General features: G+C 43.9%; 2 protein-coding genes across 2 annotated transcripts in view; one reads left to right on the top strand and one right to left on the bottom strand.

The window, feature by feature from the left end:
• Positions 1-20778, bottom strand: part of LOC100350278 (glutamate receptor ionotropic, delta-1) — a 328379-nt gene that overhangs the window by 84173 nt on the left and 223428 nt on the right. The window lies entirely within an intron of this gene.
• Positions 2811-3348, top strand: LOC100343955 (non-histone chromosomal protein HMG-14). The gene has a single exon (XM_070057981.1). The coding sequence runs from the start codon at positions 2921-2923 to the stop codon at positions 3224-3226; it is 306 nt and encodes a 101-aa protein (XP_069914082.1). The 5' UTR covers positions 2811-2920; the 3' UTR covers positions 3227-3348.

Below are 20778 nucleotides of genomic sequence, written 5' to 3'. Positions count from 1 at the left end.
AAAAAAAAAAAAAAAAAAAAAAAAGACGAGCAAACAGACCCTGAGAAGTTGAAGATCACAGAGCTAAAATTTTGTGGAACTGCATAACCAGTTACCATAGAAAAGTTAAAAGTGATCACTGTAGGGTTTTATAATTGCTACCTAAATCCATTCATAGCAAGGTCAGACGGATTACCTGCCTCTGACACCCCCAGTGTATGCTAATGGGAGGCTCATTAACTATTAATGCAAATCCTAATCAAAGACATATTAGGTCCCTTATCCCAGGAGGAGATAAATGTAGGACAAACCCTGGGCCTGACGCTCAGACACACAGAATTGTTCTGCCTAATGCACTGAAATGTTCCATCGGAGCATATTGAAAATTATATTTTAGAGCTCATTTTGGGATCGATGACTTTACAACTGTTTCAGAGGAGATAAGGGACCATCCTTCAGGCTCAATGTTGTTGTGTCATTACATCTTAGGAAAACTGGCCAGATAAAAGAGACTCCTATTCCCAGCCACAGTTTCAGAAACTATTCACTCTGAGGCCTAGAAGTGGAATGATGGTGTCTTCCTGGGGGCAGCACATGCCTGAGAGCCAGGACTAGGAGGGAGTGAGGGGAAACTTCAGAGCCAGCAACTGACCCTGCAGAGAAAGCCTGGAAGCCAAGTGGCCTCTCCCTGTCCCCCATCCTCTGCATCCGCCCCAGCTTCTCCCAGGCTAAGGGACAAGGAAGAGCTCAGACACAGAGCAGGGACTTGGGATAAGGGTTGTTGGGAAAGGCTGTTTGGAGGAGTGGCATTGTCCCTATGTCACGTGGAGAGTCCCCTGACCCCATATGCATACCATGCCTGATGTTCCTTAGGGGCGACATCTGAGGAAATGACAAAGCAAGCTAATTACAGTGTGTGTGTGTCATGGAGAATGAGCCCCCACTGCCCGCCTCATCTTTATCTCTCCCAAACAGAGGCAGACCGCAAGCACAGTGAGTTCAATGGCAAACTCCAGGGACCGCAAGGACAGTGTCCCTCAGTGTCTGGTGGGACCCTTGCTATGAAGTCACGTCCAAGCCTGGTGTGATATCAATCCTCACAGGCAGAACTGGCCAGATTTAGTGTGCTCATGAGAGGGATACTCTTGGTTCTTGACCTACTGGGCAAAGCCAGAGGCCAGCGTGGGGTCCATGTCGGGGGACCACGGGGAGGTGCAATTAAGTGTCCAGTGACCCTGTGAGGGCTGGGACCTGCCTGTGAAGCCATGACTGAGATTTGAAGATCCACAGTTGGGCCCTGGTTTCTAAACCCTTGGCTTGGTCAAAGGGCAACAGACAAATTCTGCCTCCTCTCTTGCCCGTGCTGTTTCCACTACAAAGTCTGTGCAATGCCTCCAAGGATCTGATCTGCAGGTTTCCTGTGGCAGCAAAGAACACAGTTATGACCTGAGTCCCTGTTCATGGGAGGGAGGTCACCCAGAACTGTCGCAGACATGGCTGGTGCATGGCCTAGAGCCCTGTGTGCAAGATGTGCTCATCCCTCCCATGCAGGTCAGCTGCAAACAGCACAAGAGGGTTGCCTTCCACTGAGGGAAGCTGCCTCCCTTGGAGATGCAGTGCGAGAGGCAGCCCCTCTGCCTAAGGCAGATCTACGTCTGTGGGGAAACCTGCCCTCCAGAACTCTGCTCTCTTGGGGTTGGCTGGAGCTTGTTTCCAGCTGACACCACACTCTTGCTTAAAATCTTTCCCTGCCTTGCTCTGTGTCCCTCATCCTGCTTCACTGGAAATGCCCCCTCCACCCATAAGCCATTTGTGCAAGATTTCCCAGCTCAGGCTCTGCTCCTAAGGGTTCCCAATTCGAGGCCAGAAAGTCTGAAGCTTCTTGTCACAGTGGAGCTGCAGCTTCTGACAAGCCACTCCCAGTACCTAGCGTGCAGGTCCCAGAAAGCTGTGGGGTGTGGCGCTGAGCTCATCGTAAGCACCCTTGACGTCCCAAAGGTCTGACTTGATGCCTAAAGCTGCACGTCACCTACAGTCTTTGCACGCCTGCTTTTCCGTTCCCCCCAAGTCCTCAGGAGCCAGGCTTTGCAAGGACAATTAACTTCTCTTGCTCATCAGATTCAAACACAATTAGTCACTGGGTTTGCCATTAGTTAATGGCAGGCACAGTTATCAGAACCATCATTTTTTCTGTTTTGAGAAGGAATAAAGTAAAGAAGGCCTGGGAGAACACTTGATCCTCAGGAGGTATTGTTTTCAGATGAGCAGAGACACCCATTTGTCAGGCCCTGTGGCACATTCTAAGCAGCCCATGATGATGACTTTAGACTGTGGGTCAGGTGTCCTCTGATAGACTCAGACTCAGGAACACAGCCCACCTCTTCAGTGCTAAGCCTGGAATTTATTTCTGAATCTAAATGTTAAATGCCAAAGTGTTCATCAGAAAAACAGGACAAGTGGGACTAGGATGGGGCTAGTGGATTAAGCCACAGTTTGTAATGTCAACATTCCCATACCACAGGGCTGGTTTGAGTCCTAGCTGCTCCACTTTTTCTCCAGGTCCCTGCTAACGTGCCTGGGAAAGCAGTGAAAGATGGTCCAAGTGCATGGGTCCCTGCCACCCATGTGGAAGAGACTAGGAGGGCGAACCAGGCTGCCAGCTTCAGCCTGGCCCAGCCCCATCCATTGTGGCTGCTTAGAGAGTGAAACAACAGATGGAAAATTCTCTCTGTGTGTGCCACTCAGCCTTTCAAATCAATTATCAATCAACCAATCAACCAATCTTTGCACCTAAACCAGAGCACCATTTGAAAACAAAATTAGGGGTCCCAGCAGCTCGGGCGGCGGGAGCCGCGGCAGCGGCAAGGCAGCCCAGCTCCGCGAAGGCTCTCGGCGCGCCGCGGCCCGCAGGCACCAGGCATGCGCCCTCCGCACCGCCAGGATGCCCAAGAGGAAGGTCAGCTCTGCCGAGGGGGCAGCCAAGGAGGAGCCCAAGAGGAGGTCGGCACGCTTGTCGGCGAAGCCGGCCCCCGCGAAGGTGGAAGTGAAGCCCAAGAAGGCCGCGGGGAAGGATAAGTCATCAGACAAGAAAGTGCAAGCAAAGGGGAAGAGAGGAGCAAAGGGAAAACAGGCCGAGGTGGCTAACCAAGAAGCTAAAGAAGACTTGCCTACAGAAAACGGAGAAACGAAAAACGAGGAGAGTCCAGCCTGTGATGAAGCAGAAGAGAAAGAAGCCAAGTCCGATTAATACCATACACCATGTGTTATCAGTGGTCCCTGTCTCCCTTCTTGTACAATCCAGAGGAATATTTTTATCAACTATTTTGTAAATGCAAGTTTTTTAGTAGCTCTAGAAACATTTTTAAGAAGGAGGGAAGCCCACCTCATTCCATTTTTTAAGTGTAAATGATTTTTTTTAAGAGGTGAAATCATTTGCTGGTTGTTTATTTTTTGGTACAACCAGAAAATAGTGGCATATTGAATTCTGGGAGGCTTTGACTGTCTTGGGTGTCAGCTTAACATTCCATAGGTGGGGGTGGTTTTTATATCTTACAGTACAGCGCATACTAAATGGCAATTTGGAGTCTCAATTGTGCATTTAATCTGTCTTGAATATTTTCAGTTACTTCTCCCATGTTTTGTAGAATTGTTTCCTACAGAAAACCACTCCTTGTTCTGTCAGAACCATGTGCACTCTGTAACATCTTTGGTTGTGGTAGTCCAGTTTTGCTAATGATTTTGTTAATGTGCCATGAAAGATTGAAAATTTGAGTGGCGTGTATATGCTATTATATTGTGAATGGGTGGGATTTATGTAACAGCAACATTTGAAGATACTTGTACTTGATAGCCTCTTAAAGAAGAGTTGCCTCCAAATTTGAAGCTGGAAAGTCACTGGAATAACTTTTAAAAAAAAGAATGAAATAGCCGGCGCCGTGGCTCAATAGGCTAATCCTCCACCTTGCGGCGCCGGCACACCGGGTTCTAGTCCCGGTTGGGGCGCCGGATTCTGTCCCGGTTGCCCCTCTTCCAGGCCAGCTCTCTGCTGTGGCCAGGGAGTGCAGTGGAGGATGGCCCAGGTGCTTGGGCCCTGCACCCCATGGGAGACCAGGAAAAGCACCTGGCTCCTGGCTCCTGCCATCGGATCAGCGCGGTGCGCCGGCTGCAGCGGCGGCCATTGGAGGGTGAACCAACGGCAAAGGAAGACCTTTCTCTCTCTGTCCACTCTGCCTGTCAAAAATTAAAAAAAAAAAAAAAGAATGACAATTCATGGCTTTTTACATTTTTGGTACGTATGTTAAGAATTGTGTACAAATTAAAATGTGTGTGCTGATTCTCAACACCAATAAAATCTCAATTATGGAAAAAAAAGAAAACAAAATTATACAGGGGTAAGTAAGTTTTAACTAAGACCAGAGTCCGAATGAGCTGGCTGTAGGCAGGCTGAGATTGCCCCAGTCAGCATGCTCAGCCCAGGGTGACCCGAGAGCAGTGGGAAGAGCCAAGGCATGAGTCATCCTTGTGATTCCATTGAGGAAAAAAGTCAGGCTAGGGGCTCAGTAGTTTCCTGGCACTGGAAATGGAAGGGTGGGCATTTAACCTAGCTGCTAAGACACTGGTTGAGATACCCACATTCACTACTCGAGTAGCTAGGTTCCCTTCCTGGCTCCAGCTCCGGTTTAGATTCCTGTTAATGCAGACCCTGGTGGGCAGCAGTGATAGATTGAGTAGCTGGATCTCCGCTGTACACGTGGGAGATCTGAATTGAGCTCCCAGCTCCCAACTTGGGCCCAGCCCAGCCCAGGCCACTGAGAGCATTTATGGACTGAACCACGGAATGGGAGTTTTCTGTTGCTGTTTGTCTCTTGGTCTCAAAAAGCAATTTGAGAAAAAAAGCACAGAATTGGGAATTGAGATGGGGAAGGAAAAGAGACACAGTCATTTTAATAGAAGACCCATCATGTGCTGGATGCATGCGCATAGTTGTCTATTTTCATAATTTTCAATGCCTGGTTGATATTTCTCTCTAGGAGCCAAAGGTAGCAATGACAAGAAGATACACACCCACATCAGCCAATTATAAAAGTTTATGTGATTCTCACCCCTCCTCTCAACGTTTTATTTTCAATACTTTTCTAGAATCTTAGCTGGATGGGACCTTACATGGAGACTTGACATCTTTGGTCTCTGCAAGATAGGAGTGAGTAGGAGCTGTGAATGAAAAGTCGAATGTAGGGTTAAAGAAACTGTGGAGACCACTCCAGGGAAAGGAGACCACAACAGGGAAAGAAGGACATGGTGCATTTGTTACTGAAGAGATCAGAGAGCAATGAGCACATGGGGACAAAAACTCGAGCAGCTGGAGAGAGGGCTGGTGCTGGAGTCTCCCCCAGACTCCCAGAATGTACTCAAATCTACAGAAGAATGAACTCAATCACAATACACACAAGCAGGATGCCAGTTCTTATCCCTTAGTGACTTGGCACTCAATGGCCAAGAGCCCCATTTCCTTACTCTAAGCACTGCGCCCCCCACCCTTGACATCCAAACTCTAAATTGGCCCAAGTTGAAACAGGGCCTAGGGTTTGGCTTCCTGGGAAAACGTCAGGTCATCATGAGCCTTTCATTGGAGGTCTCAGAGCCCCACTGGGTGCCAAGAGGAACGATCATCCTTCTACTGGTCAGGGCACTCCAGGAGAAAACCTTGTCTGTGATGTGGGCAAAGAAGGTCTTCTTCTCGGTGATGTCACTAAGGAAAAGGGCTTGGCCTCACACCCTCATTTATCCCATCCACACACACTCAAAGTGAATTGTGGTGTCCTTGGGCCCTTTCTCATATCCAGAAGCAGACATTAGAAACTCAGAAGAGCAGATTTCAAGAAGATGCAATACCTGCTGATGGGCTTGAGTCCTTCCCCAAATGGAGGCCTCGCTAGTGTTCTCACCACAAGCGGCCCCGTCCTCCCTGCTTCCCTCTCCATCTGGATTTCAGCTTTATTTTCATTTTCTTCAGTTTCCCTTAGAGACTTAGCCTCATTCAGCAGCCCCCTGTGGCTCCTTTCAATATTATTTTTATTTGTGTTCCTTGGAAACACAGGGAGATAGAGAGAGAGAAAGAGCAATCTTCCACCTGCTGGTTCACTCCCCAAATATGTACAACAGGCAGGGCTAGGCTGGGCCAAAGCCAGGAACCAGGACTCCATCTGGGTCTCCAGGTGAGTGACAGGGATCCAAGTACTTGAGCCATCACCTGTGGCCTCCAAAAATGGGCATTAGTGAGAAACTGGATCAGAAGCAGATATGGATACGGATATGGGATGCAGGCATCTCAAGTAGCAACTTTAACTGCTGTACCAAACGCTTGCCCCATCCACTCAGTCTAAAAGCTTGATCCGATTTGCCTCATCCTAAAATGATAACTCCAACATGCAATCCCCCAACACCTTCCCCTGCCCAACAGTGCCACTACCGCTGATGCAAGCTCCTGGCTGTCTCTTCCCTTCCTCTCACCATTAACGTTCTCAGTAACAATAGAGCCTCTCCTCTTCAACTGTGCTTTATATTCCTTCACATTCAAATGACACCCTTAGCAACGAACTTTCTCTCTCCATGGATAAAGGAGAGGGAGCGACACTCAGCTGAGTCCCACACTGCTGCCTAGCATGCGTCATTAGAGTTACTCTGCACCTGACATAAGAGGAAACAGGCTCTCAAAGAACATGAATGGCTTAATGTGTTATTTAATCCAGTCTTCTATCCAGCCTGCGAGCCCATCACAGCAAGGCCTTGGAATTCCCCTGTGGAAACCACAGAGGCAGTGATGGTGGAGGCAGAGTTTCAATGTTCCCCTCCCCCGGGGCATTCTGAGACCTACTCTGGACTGCACCTTCTCCTCTGATGCTCCCTGGAGCACCATGGCATCTTCCTGTGTTCCCCCAGGCCTCTCCTCCACCTGTCTGCTCACAGGCTTGCGTCTTCCTCTGCTATGCCCTACAAGTGACCCCTAACCCAGGTCTGTCCAAGTGCCCTGACTTTCCAGTTACAGTAGTGTCTCCATTGGGAATCTGTTCACAGCTACAGAGGTGCACATCTTCTCAGGAGACTCTGAAGTTGCTGGATTTAGCAGCCATGACTCCTTCCAGACCGGAAGGGGAATGCTTCCAGCTGTTCTTCAACCCAACTGGAGGGGTGTGGAGCGACCCTTTCAGAGGAAGGGATAACTGAATTGTGTCTTAAAGAGATCAGTTCCCTGGGGAGGCATGGGAGCAGGACTTTCCAGACAGCAGAAATTGGGGCAACCCTGGTCTGCTGGGCAAACATGACAAGCATGGTATGGAAGTGGAGAAGGTAAGAATGTGTCCAGAGGAAATGCCACCCTGCTGGCTCAGGAGAAGGTACAAGAGGACTGAGTCCCATAACCAGAGGAGAAAGTGACTGTGAATGAGCACAAGTGACATGAATGAGCATGGGGACCCATTGACAAACCACCTGTAAGGGGCACTGTGGTGACAGAGACACAGTCCAGTGTCTGTGTGACATTGCATGATGGCCTTGATCTTGATGAGCCAAGAGAAGGTAGTGGGTCAACATGGGTGGTCACAGGAGGGGTTCTGTGGCCCTGGAAGAGGCAGACCAGGCTTCACAGCCTGTGTCCTAATGTCCACCATGGCAAGACACATGGTGGCCTACACCACCAACCTGCTCCTCCCTTTGGTGCCCCAGATGGTGCTGTCAGCCAATTCTGGGAGGCCCAGGACCTCCCAATCATGCAGAAGAGCCAGTACCAGGACAAATGAGTCTGGGGTGTGGAGGGTGAAGCAAGAGGCGAGGGGATGGAGCAGCAGGCAGATCTAGAGCATAAGTTGAACCCCCTCCACTCTCCTCCTTCCAGGCCTCATCCCACAGGATACTAAAAAAATGGGAATATTCCAAAGGACATGGGAGCTGACTCAAAGAGCTCCTACTGGCCAGAAATGAAACCATAAGAACAATGAAGTGAATATGTTAGTATTGGGTTATAATTCGAAGATAAAATATTCATGAACCTGTATTAATATAAATTAAGACTCAATAACTAAGTGACTGGGAGAGTTGATATAAAGCTCCCTTAGAGAAGAATTCCAGATCACTTGGTAGATGCTTCCAACTCCATGAAGTGAAAATTAATATGCCCTCAATCCTGAGTGTGGGCAGTGCCTAATGACTTGCTTCCAAAGAGTAGAATATTTGTTTCCACAAATACAAAAATGTAAATTCACTTTGGAGAAACCTGCCAGGCACAACCTTGGCCAGGAGAACAAGATTAACATCACCAGTGGTGGGTAACGTGCAAGGCATACAAACATGACTTCATGGGGGAGAACAGCTCTCCTTTGCAGTCTTCTTCCCCTAAACCCATGAGCCCAGTCTAACCAGGAAACACATGCACCAGCAGAAGACAACTTAAGGGACCTTACAAAATATGATTCAAGATTGCCAAGGTCATGAATAGCAAAGAGAGAGAAGCCGTCAAGACCACAGGAGAAATAATGGCACACAAAGACCAAATACATAATGTGCTGTCCTGGATGGGATCCTAGGATGGGATCATTTTAACTGGGCAGAAGTAGAGAAATCCATATAAACTATGGCGTTCAGTAAATAATCCTACACCAATGTTGGATTTTAGCCAAAGGCAAATGTCCCACAGTAATGTAAAAACATTAACAATACAGGAAAGTAGAGACTTGGTACTATCTGTATAATTTTCAACAAATATAAATTATTGTAGAATAAAATGCTTACTTAAACAAATCATGGCAGAAAGACAGACTCTTTGATAAATGTTTCTATAAAAACTGTTTATCTGTATGGGTTAAATGGCAATCTCCAAAATAAATTCCAAATGGATAAAAGACCTACATGTGAAAATCAATACTGTATAATTTCTAAAATAAATTATATGACCTGGCGTTAAAGATGATATTTTCAAAGAGCATACAAATAGAACAAACCCTAAAAGGAATAACTTATCCAGTTAACTATATTAGTATTAGAATCTTCTCACAATAAAGATGCTATAAATAAAATTAAATGTAAGCCCTGTAGAAGAAAAGTTTAGCTCACAGGTAACGTATAAATGTAAGATGAATATAATGCAATCTTTAAAAAGAACAAAAATATGCATAGGATATGTGCAAAAGAAGCCCAAATAGAAATAAGCTTATGAAAACATGTTTGGCCTCATTTGTAATCAGAAAAATCCAAATTAATATAGTCATTAGATAGCATGTGATATCCATCAGATTTTCAAAAATGAAAAGTGTGAAATCAAATATTCATAACGTTGATAAACAATGTGTACTCTCAGACACAGCTACTGACAATGTAAATTTGCAAAACCACATTAGAGAGTAATTTGCAAATGTCTAATAAAATTAAGCAGGCCCATACCAATGAGCCAGCAATTCTAGTTCAAGGTACGGACCCAAAGGAACACATCCATCTGCTCCCAAGATATATACAACAATGCCCACTGCAGGGCTGTCAATGCTGGCCTGCTGGCAAAATTCTGAAACAACCCAAATGTCTGCAGGCAGTCAGCAAGGCACAGGACGGGTCTAAAGTTAACATATATCTCATTATATGGTATCTAAATAAGTAGAGTATACCTAAATGTACCAAATATTGATTGCCAAGGCAATGACATCAATTTTCCATTATATGTTGATTATATAAAATCTAATAATACTGTATATTTTTGAAAACATATTAATAAAGTAAAGCTATGTTAAAATAGTTAAAATGATATTACATGTTATTTTCAGATCCATTTTATACATTAATATATATTTCCATATATGAACTTGCTGAACTCTGAATGCATGTCAGCAAGTGCCTATATGTGGAATAGAAAAACATGAAACTAGCTCTAAGTTCAATTTGTATTCAAAAGCATTTTATATAATTTTTATTTCAAAAAACATGAAGTGCAAATGAGTATTTTTCCTCCCCACTCCCTTTTTTTTTAGTGGTTAAGATTCCCGCCTACTTCATCAGGGTGCCTGGGTTCCAGTGCTGGCTCCAGCCCCAATTCTGTTTTCCTGCTAATGTAAACCCTGGAAGGCAGTTATGGTGGCTCAAATGACTGGGTTCTTGCCCCCCTGGTGGCAGACCTGGCTTGAGTTTACAGCTCCTGTCTGTGTAAATAATATAGCTCTTGGCTACTAACATAAACATGAAGGGGACGAACTGTCACACCATCACTCAAACAATTGCAACTCTAAAATGGCAAATGTGTCATTTCTTCGCAATCATTTTTAGATCTGGTACAGAAAGCCTAAGAAGAAAACATTTAAATGTGAAAAGTCAATTGCCTAGCCCAGGCAATTGTGGGGATCCTCACAGTGAACCAGCAGATGGGGTCTTTGTATGTCTGTCTGTCTTTCTCTATTATCTACCTGAAGATGGACAGATCTGTCTATATCTATCTACTCTATCATCTCTCTCTCTCCTTTCAGATAGAATAAATAAATAAATAAAATTTAGAAAAGCAAACTGATGAAGTAACATTTATTACATGTGGGAAGTGGGGTATAAGTGTTTGTTATACCAGTACATATAAATATATTTATTTTTCACCTGTTTAAATATTTTATACAAATACAAGATAGTTTAATGAGATGTGAGCTATGATAAAAATACAGATAATGGGCTGGCACTGCAGCTCACTAGCCTAATCCTCCGCCTGTGGAGCCGGCACCCCAGGTTCTAGTCCCGGTTGGGGCACCAGATTCTGTCCCGGTTGCTCCTCTTCCAGTCCAGCTCTCTGCTGTGGCCCAGGAAGGCAGTGGAGGATGGCCCAAGTGCTTGGGCCCTGCATTCACATGGGAGACCAGGAGGAGGCACTGGCTCCTGGCTCCGGATCGGCGCAGCGATCCCTACAGATAGTGATCAAGTTCTGAGTTAATCTTCATATAGAATTAATATTTTGCAACTATGGATAATTGTAGTATAGAAAAAAATAAAAATTCATAATTTTGTCATGTAAATATCATAGATAAGAAAAATGCTTAAGGAAATGGGAGAATATTTGTGTAGGACAAGTTCCTTATTTTCCAGAGTAGAAATTCAAAGGAAGGAGCTCAATGTGCACCAACTTATTGACCTTTTCCTGTCTGACCTTATCACTACAGAAGGATAATGTAGGAACTAATATTCTTTGATTTAAAAAGTCTATCAAAGTTCAGCAATATCGTTAGTTTTGCTTGTAGTCATTTTTCCTCGAAGTCAAGTAAAAATAAAAGTAATAATTTTTGAAAAGGAGGTTTATTATGTGATCCCATATTTTCCTATATTCCTCTGCCTCTGCATATGCATAAGTATGCAGATCCAGATACCGAAAATAATTTCTCCAAGTAGAAGTGTTGATGGTTTAGGGAAAGGGAAATTTTTTTTGACAGGCAGTTAGACAGTGAGAGAGAGAGACAGAGAGAAAGGTCTTCCTTTTGCCGTTGGTTCACCCCCCAAATGGTTGCCACGGCTGGTGTGCTGCACCGATCCAAAGCCAGGAGCCAGGTGCTTCTCCTGGTCTCACAAATGGGTGCAGGGCCCAAGGACTTGCGCCATCCTCCAGTACCTACCCGGGCCACAGCAGAGAGCTGGACTGGAAGAGGAGCAACTGGGACAGAATCCGGTGCCCCAACCGGGTCTAGAACCCGGGGTGCTGGTGCCGCAGGCACAGCATTAGCCTAGTGAGCCACGGCGCTGGCCTAAAGGGAAAAATGTTTGATGATTGACTTACTTTTTAGGGTTTGAAATTTTGGTAAGAATAAGAAATGCAAAATACAATGTGACCATTACTATTTTAAAACATATAAGGCCATGAGAATGAAGCACAAAGTTCTAGAAACAGTGTGTGACAACGGATATTAATGAAGATAGAACCAACTAAACCAGGTAAGTTTAAGGAGAATTTTCTGAGAAGCAGAGCCCACTGGGTTTTGTGGGGGAAAGGATGTGAAGTTTCAAAAGGAACTGAAGGAGTGAGTGTTTGGGAGAGGAAGTTGGGGGAGGTGAATTAATGGGAAAACAACTGGTTTACTGACAGCAAAATGGCTGTACTTACATACGTAGGGATACTGAATATTAATGATGCCATTTCAAAGAGGGAATCGGCCATGCATGCAGGTCTGTGAGGAGTCCAGGGAAAGCACTGAGAAATGGATTGTTCAGAATTCATGGAGGATGCACCTAGGATGGAACTTGAGTGCATTCCCAAAAGGAAAATGAGCTTTCCAGGAAGGTGCGGGGAGCAAAGCATTCCAGGAAAGAGAAAAAATTTCTGACTGCAAAAGCAGAGGAGCGAGACAACTGGCTGTGACCCACATGTCACAAAAATGCAAGGGTCAGGAGCCCTACGCAGACTTTTTCTTGGGGGTGGGCGTGGAGCAGTTGGGAAGGCATTGAGCAATGATGTGATCAAATGTGGTTTGTGTTTATAAAAAATACTGAGATGCTATCAGATGAAAAAAAGCATGAAGGATGGATTTAAACATGCAAAGACAGGGAAGAAGCCATCCAGGCCCTGAGCACCTGCTCCAAATCTGGAGGAATATTTATGAGGCAGGCCGAATCTCCGGGAGGCAAATGGTTTCCTGTGGGAGATGAAGCCAGGCTGGAGGTCAAGAGTGGCCGAGTGACCAGGCGGTGCACTTCAGCCAATGGGCAGGGTTGGCAGAAAGGCTCAGAGTCTAGCTAATGAGCTCACTGTGGGACATGTTGCATTTAGGTGCCTGGCCTGGCCCAGGGCCCCAGGTGTTAACATCTTCAACATCTGGTGGTAATTGAAGACTTCAGGGTAGGTGACATTGCTCAGAAACGGCAAGGAGTGAACTCAGCAGTAAACAGGATATGCAATCCTGGAAATACACAAGTCAGGACCCCCTCTCCTGCCATTAACTGACATTCTTTTCAGGCAGCCTGTCAGATCCCATTTATCCATCTTGTTGGTTCTAACACTTTGTTCCTTCCTGCTGGCATCATTTATAATCCTGATTCGATCAGTCAACATATTAGGCTTAGGCATCCCAGGCTTTCCAGTTGAAAATGGCTCCTGTGGAACACCCACTATTCTCCCCATTGGCTAATAAGATAAAGATAATAAGATAAAGAGGATAAAAAGTCACACCATCACTCAAAAATTACAGCTTTGTAAAATGGCAAATGTGCCCTGCCTTTGCAAGCATTTTTGAGTCTGGAACAGAAAGCCTGAGAGGAAAACATCCAGATGTGAAAAGTCAACAGGATAAGATGTAAAGGCAAACAGTTAGCAAAGTAAAAAATTACAGGGGAGGATTGAAATTGGTGAAATGAAATCCACACAACAGAAAAAGAACAGTATAATCTGTGAAGGATGTGCTCCAAAAGTTGGCTCCGAATCCAGAGTGTAAGGCAATAAAGCAATGGAAGGAAACTGAACAGAAAAAGACAGTATTAATGGAACCTAAGGACCAGACCAGCACCCTCGGAATACAGGAACTGCTGAGATACCTGCAGACAACCATAGAAGAAGTAGTAACCGCAGATATAACTGAAGAAAAAGATCCTCAAATACAACGAAATAAGTATGAACATGAGAGAGTTCACATTCCAAAGAAATCCAATGAGGAGGAACAAATACTACTTATACAAATGCTAACACCAATCTGTTTAAAATATGCTATGTAGGGGCTGAGTGCTTGACTCAGCAGTTAAGACACCAGTCAGGGCAGCCACAGCATACACTGGAGAACATGGGCTTGAGTCCTGGTTCCAGCTTCCTGCTAATGAGGGCCCTGGGAGGCAGCATGACTCAAGTGATTGGATTCCTGCCACCCACCTGTGGGACTTGCAGTGACTTGCCAACTCCCTGCTTCGACCCCTGGCTGCTGTGGGTATTTGGGGAGCAAATAAGCAGATGGGAGCTGTCTGTATGTGTCTCTCAAATCCTCACAAGTCAATAAAACATATCCTACAGGAATATTTTTTATAAAAGGTTTGGAGAACAGATTCAAAGGAAGGAAAACAAAGCTGCCCATTTTATCCTGCGGAGCCCTACATGCTACATAATATGAACTTGGACACATCCAAATATTATTTTTTATATATAAAGAATCAGAAAAAAACACATCTGAAGAAAAGCAGGAGTTCAGGAAAAAAAGTCTATGTTCTATTGTTGAAGTGCCTACTGAAAACAGTTCAATGAATCAAGGGTTAAATTGACAGGAAGAATCTAAGTACAGAGAAACTGTACATAAAATTAGATTTACCAACTAACTTATCAGCAGAAACAACACTCAACTTATAAGAAGGTTTTAATAAAACATTTTAACTACACCTATTTGAGCTCACAATGAATTAAATCTGCAATAAAATAATTATACATTGAAAGATACAGTCTTGGCCGGCGCCACGGCTCACTAGGCTAATTCTCTGCCTGCGGCGCTGGCACTCTGGGTTCTAGTCCCGGTTGGGGTGCCAGTTCTGTCCTGGTTGCTCCTCTTCCAGTCCAGCTCTCTGCTGTGGCCTGGGAAGGCAGTGGAGGATGGCCCAAGCACTTGGGCCCTGCATCCGCATGGGAGACCAGGAGGAAGCACCTGGCTCCTGGCTTCAGATCAGTGCAGCACGCTGGCCATGGCAGCCATTTGCGGGGTGAACCAATGGAAGGAAGATCTTTCTCTCTGTCTCTCTCTCACTGTCTAACTCTGCCTGTCAAAAAAAAAAAAGCAGTCTTGTGTTTCTATACTTTTTGAATGTTTTCCTTTATTTTAATTCTTTATCAAGTGTTATTTTTATAGTATAACTTTATATAAAACACCTGTGTACTTCAAATTATGTACTGTTCATAAAATTTATTAATATGTCTTTGCTATCCTAATACAAATGTTGAAGACAATGGTACCAAGTCAGAATTCTATAACATTCAACCAAACAACTATTTGGCAGGTCAACACAAATATTCATTTATTAATTCTCCAGGATAGTTTTTCATTAACTGCAAATTTAATTAAATACTACTTAGCTTCCTATTCATGAGAATACTATGCAAAATCACCAAACATTTCTGAAACCAAGACATACTTCCCAATTTGCCAATCTAATCAGCCTGTCAGAAACAAAGAAAAATAAATTTCTTTCTTTTTTTATTTTTATTTATTTTATTTGACAGGTAGAACTACAGACAGTGAGAGGGAGAGACAGAGAGAAAGGTCTTCCCTCCATTGGTTCACCCCCAAATGGCTGCCATGGCCGGCGCTGCACCGATCCAAAGCCAGGAGCCAGGTGCCTCCTCCTGGTCTTCCATGCACGTGGAGGAGCCCAAACACCTGGGCCATCCTCCACTGCCCTCCTGGGCCACAGCAGAGAGCTGGACCAGAAGAGGAGCAACCAGAACTAGAACTGGCACCCTTATGGGATATCGGTGCCACAGCACCAGACCCAATATCTTTCTTTTTAAAAAAAAATATATATTTATGTATTTGAAAAGTAGAGTGACATAGTGAGACAAGGAAAGACAAGACCGATCCTCCACCTACTGGTTCATTCCCTAAATGGTCCCAACCATCAGGGCTGGGCCAGGCTGACACCAGGAACTAGGAACTCCATCCTGGTCTCTCACCTGAGTGGCAAAGGCCCAAGCACTTGGACCACCTTCCACTGTCTCCCAGGCACATTAGCAGGAACTAGATCAGAAGTAGAGCAGCCAGAACTTGAACCCACACGCTGGTATGGCATTGCATATGGTAGCTTAACTCAATATGGTTTGTTCTTGTGAATTGGAATTGCCTCCTAAGGATCATATTTTACTTTCTAAGTATTCAGTCTTTCAAATAAGCCATTTACAAATTTTGCCTGACATCACAATACCATATTTCAAGACATGTTACAAGGCAATTATAATCAAAATAGCTTGGTACTAACACAAAAATAGACATGTGGACCAATGGAACAGATTAGAAACCCCAGAAATTGATTCACACAAATTGTTGAATTTTCATGCATCTACAACCAACTAATCTTTGACAAATGAACTAAAATCACTCCCTGGAGAAAGGACAGTCTTTCCAACAAATGGTGTTGGGAAAATTGGATCTTCACATGCAGAAATGAGACTCCTACCTTAAACACTATAACAAGCCAACTTATAATAGATCAAAAATTTAAACTTAAGACCAGAAACTATCGAATTACTACAGGCAAATATAGGGTAAGCAAGCAAGACATCGGCCTAGGCAAAGACTTCTAGGGTAAGACCCCCACAAAGCACAGACAATAAAAGGAAATTACATCAGGCCAAGAAGTTTGTGCACAGCAAAGGAAACACTCAACAAAATGAAGAGGCAACTGACAGAGTGGGAGAAGACATTTGCAAATGATACATCTGATAAAGATTTAATATCCAGAATATATAAGGAGCTCAAGAAATTCAACAACAAAACATACAATCCAGTTAAGAAACAGGCTAAGGATACGGCAACAGGCATTTTTCAAAGGATGAAATACAAATGATTAAAAGACACATAAAAAGATGCTCAGGATCACCAGCCATCAGAGAAATGCAAAATAAAAATACAAATAAAAACCATGAGGTTTTACCTCACCCCAGTTAGAATGGTTATCACTCAGAAATTTAAAAAAAAATGCTAGTGAGGATGTGGAGAAAAAGGTGGGAATATAAATTAGTACACTCATCATGGAAGACAGTAAGGAGATTCCCAAAGGAAATGAAATCAGCATATGAAAGAGTTATCTGCACCCCCTTGTTACAGAAGCTCAATTCACCATAGTTAAGATATGGAATCAGCCGGCGCCGCGGCTCACTAGGCTAATCCTCCGCCTTGCAGTGCCGGCACACCAGGTTCTAGTCCCGATCGGGGCGCCGGATTCTGTCCCGGTTGCCCCCTTCCAGGCCAGCTCTCTGCTGTGGCCAGGGAGTGCAGTGGAGGATGGCCCAAGTCCTTGGACCCTGCACACCATGGGAGACCAGGTTAAGCACCTGGCTCCTGCCATCGGATCAGCGCGGAGCGCCGGCCGCAGTGGCCATTGGAGAGTGAACCAACGGCAATGGAAGACCTTTTTCTCTGTCTTTCTCTCTCACTGTCCACTCTGCCTGTCCAAAAAAAAAAAAAAAAAGATATGGAATCAACCCAGATGTCCATCACCTGATGACTGCATACAGAAAATGTGGTGTGTGTGTGTGTGTATGTGTGTGTATGTATATATATATACATATACATATATATATGATGGAATACTACTCAGCAATAAAAAGAATGAAATCCTGTCTTTTGCAATAAAATGGATGCAACTGGACACTAATATGCTTACTGCACTAAGCCAGTCCATAAAAGACAAATATAAGGCTTTCTCTTATTTGTAGCTAATATACAGAATACACAAAATGTAATGTATGTGAGTGAAATTGGCATCTTGAAATTTGAATATTGTTTATATTGTCTGTACTTCTGAGGAACAGTGGCCATAATGCTTGCTGAATTCTACTTAGTGGAGGACTAAGCTTGTGATTATGAAATAAATTGAATATATATTATTGTAAAAATTAAAAGAAAGATAAGAGAGCCTGGAGGAGGGAGGGTGGGAAATACAATATGTTCTTAACACTATATATATGAAATACATGAAATCTGTTCCCTTTATAAAATCAATAAAAATAGTTAAATAAAAATTTATATTACAATGCTACAGCATAGTATTGACATAAAAACAGATCCACAGACCAACAGAACAGAATAGAAACCCTAGAAGGAAACCCACACAGCTGCAGCCAACTGATTTTTGATAATGTTGCCAAGAACTTGCAATAGAAAAGCACAGTCTTTTTCAATAAATGATGTAGGTAAAACTGGATATCCAAATGCAGAAAATGAAACTAGATCTCTATCTCTCACCCTGTACAACAACCTACTCAAAATGGATCAGACCTAAGTGTGAGGCCTGAAGCTTTGCAACCATTAGAGGGAAAAATATGTGAAACACTTCAGGACACTGGAATGAGCAAGGATGCTCTAGACCAGGCCCCCAAAGAAACAGGAAACAGAAGCACAGACAAACAAGCAGGATTTCATCAAACTAAAGAGCTTCTGCATGGCAAAGAAATAATCAACTGAAGTTCACTCTTCCAAGAAGCAATTACAAACTGGTTTTCATCTAGGTTTCAGAAAATCTTCTTTGAATTTTAGTATTTGTCCTTGATTTGTTTTCATCTTAGGTATTCCCTATTATCTGTCAGTTGCAGCTTCTCTCTTTTCAATAATCACTCTGAATTAAACATTCCCTGAATTACATTTATTTCTTCCTTCCTTTCTTTTGACCTTTTACTAAAAATAAGGCATATCTATTATTTTTATTACTTTTGTATGCTCTCAATTTTAGTCTTCATTTATAAATGATTGTTTTAATTCTTAAATAAATTGTGCCTATTAAATTTGCTATAGTAAAAAAATCAAAAATTCAATTATTCAGCTGTTTCTCAAAAAGTTAAACATTTAACCATCTCCAGTACTATGATGCCATGCTGAGTTTCAAATATTATCAGCAGCACATTGGCCTATACATATATATCTACAAATTATGTCTTGATGGTTTCCCAATTGAATCTGGAAGTAAGCTTTCAAAAGGTATCAAGGGAAAGTTGGATTTATTTACTTATTGAGAACCACTGAATGTTAACTCCATGCTGGGTCTTACATTGTGTATCTTTTTTTTTAAAGATTTTATTTACTTATTTGAGAGGCAGAGTTACAGAGAGAGGGAGGGAGAACCATCTGCTGGTTCATTCCCCAAATGACCACAACGGATGGAGCTGAGCCAATCTGAAGCCAGGAGCCAAGAGCTTCTTCTGGGTCTCCCATGCAGGTGCAGGAGCCCAAGGACTTGGGCCATTTTCCATTGCCTTCCCAGGCCAGAAGCTGAGAGTTGGATCAGAAGAGCGGCAGCCAGGACATGAACTGGCCTAGTACGCCACAGCTATCTTAACTAACAGACACAATGCACCAGCGCGTTGGTAGGACTGTGACTGCTTGGAGGTAAGAAAGTTAGAGCTCAGATCCCAAAGTGATCATCTAAAATCACACTCCAGCAAGCCTCTGTGCTGGCACAGAGAGAAAATCCAGTGATTTTTATATGGCCTCTGTGTTTCCACTCTACTCCATTACCCATTAATACAATCCAGGATTCCCCTAAGCACTAACCTCTTTCCTTGCATTTTTTTTTTTAAAGTCAAAAGCAAAGTTCGAAATCAATTCTACCAAAGTATTACCTCACCTGCATATTTCCAGAGTGGAAATTCATTCTGTAGCTTGGCCCTACTTGCAAATCGTTTCAAGTAAATATCCTTGTTTTGTTCTGTGACCCTATGCACTACCTCTGGACATCCAACCCCATGATGCCCCTTTCTTGTGGAGACCATTTGTGATTAGACAACCACCAATTCATTATTTAAAGACTTTGCCTTCTGGAATCATAGCCTTGGACCTCAGAATGTTCCCTTTCCTGTGCGCTGAGCTAACTGCCACGTTCTGCCCACCCCACCTTCTATTCCTCATCTGGTAGAATACATTTCAACAAGATGGTGATGCTTTCTCCCAAACCTCCCATTGCTTGCATTATCAACCAATTATTTTCTTTCCATTATTGTAAAAATATGAACAACTCCGTGTGGCTCCAAATTCTCCATAAATATTCTGGCTGTTTTCCAAGGCACTCGACCCGGACTTGTTGGAAGACAGTCGCTGAATACCAAGAACATCTGGGCACAGCCACTGAGCAGCAAAAGCAGCGAGCAGCTCCCCCAAACTACCTTGTTTCAACTTCAGAACAGTCTGGAGCAGGGATCCCAGTGGGCACTGGGTGGCCTCAAGTTGTCACCGGCTCCCTCTTGGTACTTTCCCACCCTGTTGAACAAGCAGAATGGGGCAGCTCATTCTTGGCAGCAGCTCAGCCTCCTGCTTCCAGCAATAGCCATACTTACACAACCTCCTCCTTACAGCCACCCTTCTCTTCTAAGAGCTTTCAAAGCTAGTTTTCATTGTTATATTCTTTCCTGCTGACTACTAATGAGTGACGTGTCTCAGAATCCCTCGACAACTCACTCACGACCTTAGCTGCCTCCTGTAAGCCCTAGCTAAGTGCCAGAGCCCTTGCTTAGCATGGAGACTATATGAAGGTGGCACAGTCCTCACCCCCAAAGAAGCTGTGTTCTATAAAGGAGAGAGTTTACAGATGAACAGTAATCACTCAACTTAGTAAGTTCAGTGAGAGAGGCACAAGGAGAACAAATAAATGAGTGGTGAAAGTCCAATTTAAGAAGCTCTATACAGGGGCCAGCACTGGGGTGCACTGGGTACAGCTGCTGCCTGCAGTGCTGACATCCATATGGGTACTGGTTTGAGTCCCGGCTGCTCCTCTTCAGATACAGCTCTCTGCCATGGCCTTGGAAAGCAGCAGAAGATGGCCCAGGTGCTTGGGCCCCTGCACCCACAATGGAGACCTGGAAGAAGCTCCTGCTCCTGGCTTTAGATCAGTGCAGCTCCAGCCCGTTGCAGCCAACTGGGGAGTGAACCAGTGGATGGAAAACACCTTTTTCTCTCTCTCTCTCTCTCTGCCTCTCTGTAACTCTGCCTTTCAAATAAGTAATTTTTTTTTAAAAAAAAAGAGCTCTATACAGAAGCTGCCATAAAAGTAATAATGGAAAGAAAATCCCCCAAGATTAAAAACAAAACAAAACTGCATCCTGACAATGTCAACATCTTGAACTCCTAA

This window comes from Oryctolagus cuniculus, chromosome 15 (assembly GCF_964237555.1).
Source record: "Oryctolagus cuniculus chromosome 15, mOryCun1.1, whole genome shotgun sequence".
In the NCBI taxonomy this organism is placed as follows: Eukaryota; Metazoa; Chordata; class Mammalia; order Lagomorpha; family Leporidae; genus Oryctolagus; species Oryctolagus cuniculus.
Note: the sequence above shows the minus strand (reverse complement) of the source record. Positions and strands in the feature narration are given on the sequence as shown.

What these genes read in the sequence shown, in the direction of transcription:
- LOC100343955 (XM_070057981.1), top strand. Translation starts at nt 2,921, where the DNA reads ATGCCCAAGAGGAAGGTCAGCTCTGCCGAGGGGGCAGCCAAGGAGGAG.